At 38.7% G+C, this 10,044-nt stretch overlaps 1 protein-coding gene across 1 annotated transcript; it reads right to left on the bottom strand.

Annotated features, from left to right (window-relative positions):
* Nucleotides 1–8,431: 8,431 nt before the first annotated feature.
* Nucleotides 8,432–8,798, bottom strand: LOC122685240 (dolichyl-diphosphooligosaccharide--protein glycosyltransferase subunit DAD1-like). The gene is given in 3 exon segments (XM_043889830.1): nucleotides 8,432–8,706; nucleotides 8,709–8,723; nucleotides 8,726–8,798. Coding segments are annotated over 3 exon segments (363 nt in total).
* Between the last annotated feature and the right edge of the window lie 1,246 nt (nucleotides 8,799–10,044).

Raw genomic sequence — 10,044 nt, 5'->3', positions numbered from 1 at the left:
TGATCCTTTTAAAAGCAGAGTTCTCTCCAGCTTATGGCAAAAGGGAAAGTCAGAGATTCGGAGCACCGTTATTGACTTGAAGATAGAAGATGCCACGTAGTATGACCTCGGGGCAGCCTCTAGAGCCTCAGAGCCACGGCTCAGTGACAGTAGACAGTGGAACCCAGTCCTTCACCCACAAGGAAATGAATTCTGCCTGCAATCAACGAACTTGGTGGAGATCTCAAGCTTCATCAAAGAACAGCAGCCCTGAACAATATCTTGATCAGCCCAGTGAGACACTGAGCAGAAATCCTAGTTATACTGTGACCAGACTTCTGATCTACAAAATAAACGGATGCTATTTTAAGTCGCTAAATTTGTCACGGGCTTCCATTGGTAAAGAATCTGCCTGCCAGCGCAGGAGACACAAGATACTCAGGTTCAATTCCTGGGTAAGGAAGATCCCTTGAGGTAGGGAATGGTGACCCACTCCAGTATTCTTGCCTGAAAGATCCCATGGACAGAGGAGCCTGGTGGGCTACAGTCCATGGAGTCACAAAGAGTTGGACACGCTGAGCACACACACGTGTCATACTGTTGTACAGCGACAGAAAATTCTTATCCACTGCTATCTGTGCTTGCTGGATCGATTACGATCAATCTGAGAAAATGGCTCCTTACATAGTGAGTGTAAATTATCTAAGACTCTTCCAACTCTGAGATTCTGTATTTTTAATAACGACCTTCTCTGATAATGTAGCATGTAGTCACTTGCTTAAAAGTAACTCCTTGAATTGAACAAATAACATACTTCTTTAGTATCTGTGAGGTGTTTCTCCCTAGGAATTGTTTAAAATAAATCCAGAAAAGATATTTCAGGGTTCTTTCTTTTTTTTTTTTTTTTTTAAGTAAACAGAGTTTCTTTTTTATTATTACACCATAGGGGGTTTGCATTCAATGTTAGCAAATTTACAACTTTTTATGGGAAATATTTTTACTTCCAAACCTGTGTGAAAATTGTAAGTAGTTCAAATCACATGTTCATTTAAAGTCACCTTGGAGTGTTTTCCAACATAAGAATTTAATCCAACACTAATAATTTCAAAGGCTATAAATCTGGTAACCATAAAACAGTAAGCCAACAAGGCCAAGTGCAGAAACCACGAGCAGTGAAGCAGGTATGCCTCCATTTGATCTCTGTTTCCTTATTCCAGAGAAACCCTATTCCTCGCCCAAACAAATCTTGTTTTACTTATATCCGTTCCTTTTTATAAAATTTCCATCTGTTTTAAATAGCCAGTGTGTACAGTAAACTACCACATATGGTAACAAAAACCCTATCACTTAAGAGCAAATTTAATACTGATATTATAGTTTGTTTAATTGAAAAAGATGAATCACAAAACCACAAATTAAACAACTTTTGTGGGTGAAAAGTCTCATATACTTAAAGGATCATCATGCAAAATTGTACTAAGTAGGGAAAAATAAGTATTCTATCATTTCCTGTGGAATGAGCCTATATGGCACCTTTTTTTTTTTAAAAAAAAAGCTTGAAATAGTAACAGTTTTTAGTTGTAGTTTGCATTGTAATTTGTGTCACAAATAGGAATTCTGAAGGCTGAAAACAAATCTGGCTTTTCAAAAAGTTAGAAACATCACACCTCACTTCTGAAAAGTAATGAAAACAGGATTTAAATAGTATGCCTGTGGCAGAGAGGGCTTCCCAGGTGGCTCAGTGATAAAGAATCCGCCTATCAATGTAGGAGATGAAAGAGACACATGTATGATTCCTGGGTCAAGAAGATCTTCTGAAGTAGGAAATGGCAACCCGATCCAGAATTCTTGCCTGGACAATTCCATGGACAGAGGAAGCTTGTGGACTGCGGTTCATGGGATCACAGAGTTGGACATGACTGAGCAACTGAGCACAGACATGGCACAGAAAAACTATTAAATAAAATTAAATATACTAAAATTCTGAGAAAAATCCTTGCCAATATTATGACAAGGCAAGTGCAGCCAAGTAAATGAGTTAATATATTTTAAAAACCTCTAGCTGCTCAGCATTTATCATCATCATCATCATCATTTATAACTGCACTTACCTTTTGGACCTCACTTGACTTTGGACATTATTTGACCTTTTTTGTCTACCACTGTGGTTCCAGGTATACTTTCAAATACTAGGAGTTTATGGTAATAGAACTGAAGGGATTGAAAGATTCTAAATGATCCTAAGACAGATCAGAAGTAACCATGGTGCAATTATTAGAGCTATAGTGTCTAAAAGAGTATTCATGGTGTTGCCTATTTCTTTGTCACCTTTTATTGCCATGTCTGCTCAGATCTATTCACTTGTGACTGGTGAGACAAATACACTCCAGTACATATGCAACCACTCAACATCATTCCAGTCCTCTCGTCCCATAGCCGGCTTGCCCCGCAGTATCACTTTGCATGAGTCTCTTGATTTACCATTTCATCCCACAGACTTCACAGGATGATTACTCAGTGGGAATAGAGATACATTGTTCCCATTTATCATCATTTGATGAACATCTGGGAAGGCATCCAACATGCCATAAGACATTGATTTTAAAATATTGTGCTCAACAAGTTCTTGTGCAACTAATTTATTGAATGGACTGAAGAGTATAAGTAGGAAACATTTTTATTTTTTCGCACAGCTATCTTCAAACCTACTCTGTCACATTTTCCTTCCCTACCACTTGGCCATATCTCAGGCAGATTCCATAGCTTTCTGATTCCTTTCAAGCATTAGAACAGTTTCCTTTTCCATCCAATTTCACCCAATTTTTAACCTTCTCCTCTCCACCCGCACTGAAATCCGATTTGTGATTTCACAGCAGTTGGAAGCAGGGTCATGGCTTGATCTTTCACTTGTATCAGAAAAAAATCCTCCCCCTGCAGAACCAACAACCCTTTTCAAAGCATCTTCCTCCTCCATAAGACTCCTCTGCTCTGCTTTTATCATCTCATGTAACATGGGCTAAGGTCACATGATCATTTTTAGTTACCCCATTAGCAAATCCTACAGAAATATCAGTCTTGGCTTCAGAACAGGAGACCAGTTAAAATCCATTATTTTCAGTTTTGAACCCTCTGCTGGAACACTGTCCCAACAGGAGGGCCATATAATGCCCTAGGAGGAAAGAAGAATAAACATATAGTTTCTGTGGGTTCATTTAACCTAAAAATTAGCTTAGACTTTATTAAGAATAGATCTATAGCAATCAGAAACAGATCAAGCTCTCCAGAAGTCAAGAGAAGCTTTTTCCCAGGTAATAGGAGAAATAGAAAAAGAAACCTCTCAAAATTAATCCTTAGTGGCTCACTTATTCTGGGTCATTTCTCCAGAACCTTCTTCTTGCCTTTTCCATTTGTGCAGTGGTTTTAAAATGCATCCACAAATTCTTTTGTACTCCTCTCTGCAAGAGCTGGAACTTCATTCCCCTATGTGGCATATGAGCTAAATTTACTGATTGATGTCTAAGAAATAGAATACGGCAGAATTGACACACTGCAACTAGGCCATAAAAGTCATTGAGGATCCTCCTTGTTCTTCCTCTTGGACCACTTGCTCTGAGGGAAGCCAGCTGTCATACTTTAAGGACTTTCAAGAATCCCATGAGGAAAGGGGACTTCTCAGCGGCCCAGTGGTAAAGAATCTGCCTGGTAATGCAGAAGATGCAAGAGTAGTGGGTTTGATCCCTGGATCAGGAAAATCCCTTGGAGTATAAAATGGCAGCCCACTCCAGTATTCTTGCCTGGAAAATCCCATGGGCAGAGGCATCGTGGGCTACAGTCCATGGGGTTATAAACAGTTGGACATGACTGAGTAACTAAGCCCCGCCCCGACCCCCAACACACACACACACACGAGGCAAAGAACAAAGGCTTCCTACAAAAAGGTGTGTGATGATGATGAGATCTTAGAAGTGGATCCTCTGATAAAAGTCAGATGATACTGACTGATTGTTAGAGGTCTGTTCTTCAGATGATGTGGCCCCAGCTGACAGCTGAGCTCCAGACTCATGAGAAATGCTGCATTAGAACCTCAGCTAAGCTGCTTTCATATCTCTGACTCACAAAAACTGTGTTTTAATAAGTGTTTGTTGTTTTAAGTCACTAAGTTTTTGGCTAATTTGTTATGTAAGAATTGATAACTAATACCATGTGGTATTTAAAGTATTCAAGTAAATTAAAAAACCCATATATTCTTTCCTGAGATATGCATACTTTGTATGCCCAAAAGGTGCCAATATTCAAAAGCATACCTTAATCATTTCACCATTTACAGGTGTATCAAATCGTCACTTTGTTCACCTTAAACTTACACAACGTCATATACAAATTATAACTCCATGAAGCTGGAAAAAATAGTGCTTGACCCCAAGTCAGATGCTATAACTTCTTTTGATATTAGTCTACTTAGTCACACAAGTGTGATTCGTAATGCACAGATGGTTCAGCTGATAACCTCCTCTACTCTCAGTAACAGGAGCTGTTCTAACAGCAGTTACTTAGAAGATGTTAACAAATTAACATAATGTGAACCTTTTTATTAGAAAATCATATCAAGGTCAATAGCCACATGGGCCACTAGCAAATAATAAAGATCAGACTCCATTGTATAAAATTATTCCTTTGGTATTAATATTTTAAATTCCAATATTACAATTTATTACTATTTGTTTGAGATAAGCTCACTGTTAACATTCAATTCACTTCAGTGAATTACCTTGTTCGGGGAGCATTATTCTTCTTAGTATGAATGAATGGTGTAAGATTAAGGTATGGGCCTCCGAGGAGGAAAAAAGAAGGAAAATGATTCAAAAACTGAGAGTGTTAAGGAGAATTTAATTGTCTTTCCAGACAGTTTAAGAGTGGTCCTGCACACTTTTAAGATCTATGAAGTAGATGGCAAAGTAGTTCCCCCAAAGGCAGAGACCAATTGTGTATTTGTTATGGATAGCACAATACCATCCAGTCAGTGGAAAACTAAACCACAACACAATCACCAGGCACCAGATAATGTCAGACATCTATCCTAATTAGTAGCTGTTAGACTTGGAACTGTCAACAGTATCATGCAAAACTTCCTGGACATTTTCACTGGAGTCACCTAGAAACCACATCAACAATAAATAGCAAGACAAAAAATGTACCCAAGGAACAAAACCAGACTTGTGGAGTGTTGCTGGTGCTGAAACAAAGCTTGCAGCCACTCAGCAGAACATTGTTGTATGTAATCAAGTGATGTCGCTGAATCCTACAGCTATTTGAGATGGTCAACCAATGTTGACCACAAACAATCAGAAGAAATAGCGCCACAGTGAAGAACTGAATCAAAAGGCATCCATTTTCTACTGAAATCAAAAGCAAAGAACAGGCTATGCTAGGGATCAGAAATCACAGAGGTCTCAGAGTGCAGCTTTAGCAGTAAGCAGAAAGAGATTGTGGATACAATCTCCTTCAGATGTAGAGAAATTTAACCAAAAAATATAGTAAGCATCATGTTATATACACACATATACACATATAATCAACTGTCCAGGTTGTGCCCTACTCCTATCAACAACCTGCCCAGAATATACACATGGAAGCTACCACTACCCCTGAGTACACTTATGGAGCAATTTTTCCATTTTCTATTAAGTTAGACTCCATGGAATAGAGAGCCCCTTTTCAGCATGTGTAAAACTAAAATGTTGTCTTAGATGATTCCTAAAGCCCTCAGGATTCTCAATCTTTGACATAAAGATCACTTGAGATCACAGGAAAACAAAGCATCATCATAAACCAATTTTTTTAAAATGCTTAACTTAGATTCCAGTGAAACTGTTTAATGGGAAAACACTAAAAGGTCAGAAATATGAGGCATATATTACTTTGACACTCTAGATTTTTTTTAACCACAGATTGAAATTGGATGTTATTTTACAGTGGGAAAAGCCATTAAAGTTGATTTTTGTCGAATTTATATTCAGGCCACAGATGTTAGCATGACACTTGATACTTTTGGTTTACGGGGAAAGTTAGAACAGAATGTTCACAGTTCAACTGATACATAGCCTGTCTGCAATATTATTTCATTTTTTTTTTTACAAAATGTGAAATGTGATTTTGATAATTGAAAGGATTCCACAATAGAGAGACTGGCTTAGTAGCTTGACAGGAAGATCTATAAAATGGAGGTCAAGTTTAAAAAATACATATATATATTACATTATTTACTTATTGCCAAGTAACCTAAATTATATTCCCAACTTGCCATTACTTATCTAAGAATATTTCATATGTTTTTAAGATTTTAGAGATAAATAGGGAGGACATGGGTTGTCTTATACATTGTATTTCATAAACACACAGTTAACTTTTTTAAATTGTGTATTTAATGTGGCAGCATGTTAAGCAAAATAGTTTGTTTCCTAAAGTCACAGGATCAAATATTTTCCTAACTCTAAATAATACCATCCCAAAATAATTTTTCAGCTAGATTCCAATATTATTTTATGAAAAAGAAAACAAATAGCATGTTAAACCACTTTAGAAAGTAGACTCTGTCTTCCGATATCATGCATAAACAAAGCTTTGTGACTTGTTGATGGTGCCAGGAATTAATTTGCCAGTAAAGCAAAAAACCCTTCAATGTGTTGGCAACACTCTGCCTCTGGCCTTTTAACTTTTTAATTCCTTTTATTAATTATGTTAATTCCTTCCACAATACCTCTAATGCCAGAAGTAAACCACCCAATACACTCTTTAGACACATTCATATGTCCATCATCCTTAATCCATCTCCATGAGACACCGGTATCAATTCATGTCAGAATAAGCATAGATACTTGACATTCCTCTTGGGCCACAGGGAGATAGGAAAATATCAAGTCATGGTAAATGACTTATGGCCCAATATGGAAACACTGAGTATGATGTGAATAAATGAGACAAATCCAAAGATGATGAACTGCTAGAAGGCCTTCAAGTTCACTGGGTTCATCTATGATCATCAGAATATAATGTATTTTTCCCAAAGGGAATCTTATTCTGTCTTTCAAAAACATCACAGCCAAGTTAAAAGGCTAGATATCTCACAACAACCAAGAACTTGAGTTAAGACTCCTCCAAGATTGTCTGTTATAAATTCTAACTATATATATGAGGTAATTCAAGCTCAAACATTTGCCCTGGGTTCCTAGGGATTTTTACCAGCACTCTTTCTTTAAAAAAAGAAAAAAAATCACTTCTTATTATTAAATGGGCTTCCCTGGTGGCTCAGATGGTAGAGAATCTGCCTCCAATGCAGGAGACCTGGGTTTGATCCCTGAGTTGAGAAGATCCCCTGGAGAAGGGAATGGTTATCCACTCCAATATTCTTGTCTGGAGAATTCCATGGACAGAGGAGCCTAGTGGATGGACAGTCCCCAGAGTCACAAAGAGTCAGGCATGAATGAGTGACTAACACACTAACAACATTCCATGCATAATCATACACGTATTTATATTCATTTTAAACAATAATATTAGAAAAAATAAGCACCCATGTACCTCACCCACAATGCTTGAAATAGAATATCACCAGTGTAGTAAAGTCTCCAATTCCTTCTACAATGGGATCCCTTTCTCTCCATCACTGGTAAACTACTATCCCAATTTTTTCTTTCCTTCCCTTTTAAAAAATTTTACCATTCATGATACACACATACCTATTATTGTTTTGGGTTTGGGGTTTTTCTTTTTTACTTTTTATTTAATTTTCTTTTTTTAATCTTTGCTTATTTTTAGGAGTGACTGTATAGTCCCTGGAATTCTCCAGGCCAGAATACTGGAGTGGGTAGCCTTTCCCTTCTCCAGGGGATCTTCCTAACCCAGAGATCGAAACCAGGTCTCCTGCATTGTGGGTGTATTCTTTACCAGCTGAGCCACAAGGGAAGCCCAAGAATACTAGAGTGGGTAGCCTATCCCCTCTCCAGCGGATCTTTCCAACCCAGGGATCAACCCAGGGCTCCCGCATTGCAGGTGGATTCTTTATCACCAGGGAAGTCCAAGAATACTGGAGTGGGTAGCTTATCCCTTCTCCAGGGGATCTTCCAGATCCCGGAATCGAAGCCACGTCTCCTGCAGTGCAGGTGGATTCTTTACCAACTGAGCTATGAGGGAAGCCCTTACAAGTGACAGGGAGTTTTTCAACTTGGAAGGCACAAAAGGTTATACTTCATGGAAGGCAGAGACTGTGCTAATAAATGCTCACTACAAAGCTGTTCTGACAGGGAAGCTGCGGAACTTCTCAGGGCTATCCACCGCGTCCCAAATCTGAGTTGGTAGTAAGTGTAAATCTGAAGGAAATCCATGTGTCCAACAAACTGCAACCTCAAGAGCTCTTATCCAGGGGAAATCAAAAAGTGAACATTCTTCTGGTCTCCTACTCCTCCATTAAGTAAATGGGAATGATATAGGCAATGAAATTCATGACGAGGTGCAGAATGTTGCTGGCAAAGAGAAAATCAGCAAAGCCTCCCTCCAGCGAGATACCTAGGAAATTCATTTTGCTCTGTGGATTGATCTGTATTCTCAGATTAGCCTCTAAAATGAAGGTCCCCACACAAGAGATGAAGCCCAAAAGGAAAGAACTGAAGGGGAACGTCCCCATGAGGACACAATAACCAAACTGCAGCATCCTGGTCAGTAGTATATATGGAGATATGCATCCACCACTTGAGACAGGGAGGAAGGGAACCCAAGGACTCCTCTAAGAACTGAGAGGTGACCAACAGCACTGACACCAACATGACTACACCCTCAATATCCAGCCCACGTACCCCAAACTTCCAGCAGACCCAAGCAGACGTCACTATGTTTGCTATTATTTAATTTTACTCATTTTGTCATGTACATAAATGGTGTCATTTCATATGCATTCACCTGTCACATTTTTTGCTTAGTGTTGCATTATGTTGACAAACATGTTGATGTGTGTAGTTACAGTTAATTCATTTTCACTGTTGCAAGCCATTCTGTTGTGTGTGCATGATAAGTAACTTCAGTCATGTCTCACTCTGCGCAACCCTATGGAGGGTAGCCTGACAGGCTCCTCTGTCCGTGGGATTCTCCAGGTAAGGATACTGGAGTGGTTACCATGCCCTTCTCCAGGGGATCTTCCTGACCCAGGGATTGAACCCATGTCTCTTATGTCTCCTGCATCAGCAAGCATGTTCTTTATCTCTAGTGCCACCTGGGAGGCCCATTCTGTTGTATGCATATACAGCAATTTGTTTTTCACCTCTTCAATTGATGGACATTAAATTGTGTCCTAGTTTTCACTCTTAGGAGCAATGCTAACCTGAATGGTCTCATATGTGACCTCTGGCAGAAACATCCAATAGCATCTCTAGGGAATATACTCTGGGAAAGGAATTTATGGGCCATCAGTTGTGTACATTTTCAACTTTATAAGGTATTGATGAACTGGTTTCCAAAGGAACTATATCAATTTGTCTAACCATTCTTCCTTGTTGATAGCATTATCAATTATCCAGGGGTCCTTATTAGGGAAAAGAAGGAGGTTGGAGGAGAGTCAGAGAAGATGTGATGATGCAGTTCCTTGGCAACAGATCGCGGAATTAAGCAGCTGCTAGAAACTGGGAAAGACAAGGAAACAGTTCTCCCCTAGAGCCTGCAAAAGGAGCAGAGCCTGCTCTTCCATTTCAGACTTCTAGCCTCCAGAACTATATAATACATTTGTGTTTTTTAATCCACTAAGTATAGGGTGATTTGTTATAACAACAACAGGAAACTAATGCAAATGCGTAGAGGCTGTGAGGAACAAAAAGTTGTTCTTTTCATTTCCGAAGATCCCAGCCCAACCACTAAAAATGCCTCGTTACAAGTAAAATTCACGTTTTTGTTTTTAAGAAACAATGAATCAAATATGTCCATTTAGTTAGATAAAACAAGTATTTATTGAATGCTCAGATTCTAGCAATTAGGTTTGGGGAAATGAGTTTGGTTAGGGACCTTGTGATTATTCAAACCAGA

Source organism: Cervus elaphus, chromosome 28, assembly GCF_910594005.1.
Source record: "Cervus elaphus chromosome 28, mCerEla1.1, whole genome shotgun sequence".
NCBI classification, from domain to species: domain Eukaryota; kingdom Metazoa; phylum Chordata; class Mammalia; order Artiodactyla; family Cervidae; genus Cervus; species Cervus elaphus.
The sequence above is the reverse complement of the archived record's forward strand: the minus strand, read 5'-3'. Positions and strand labels throughout refer to the sequence as shown.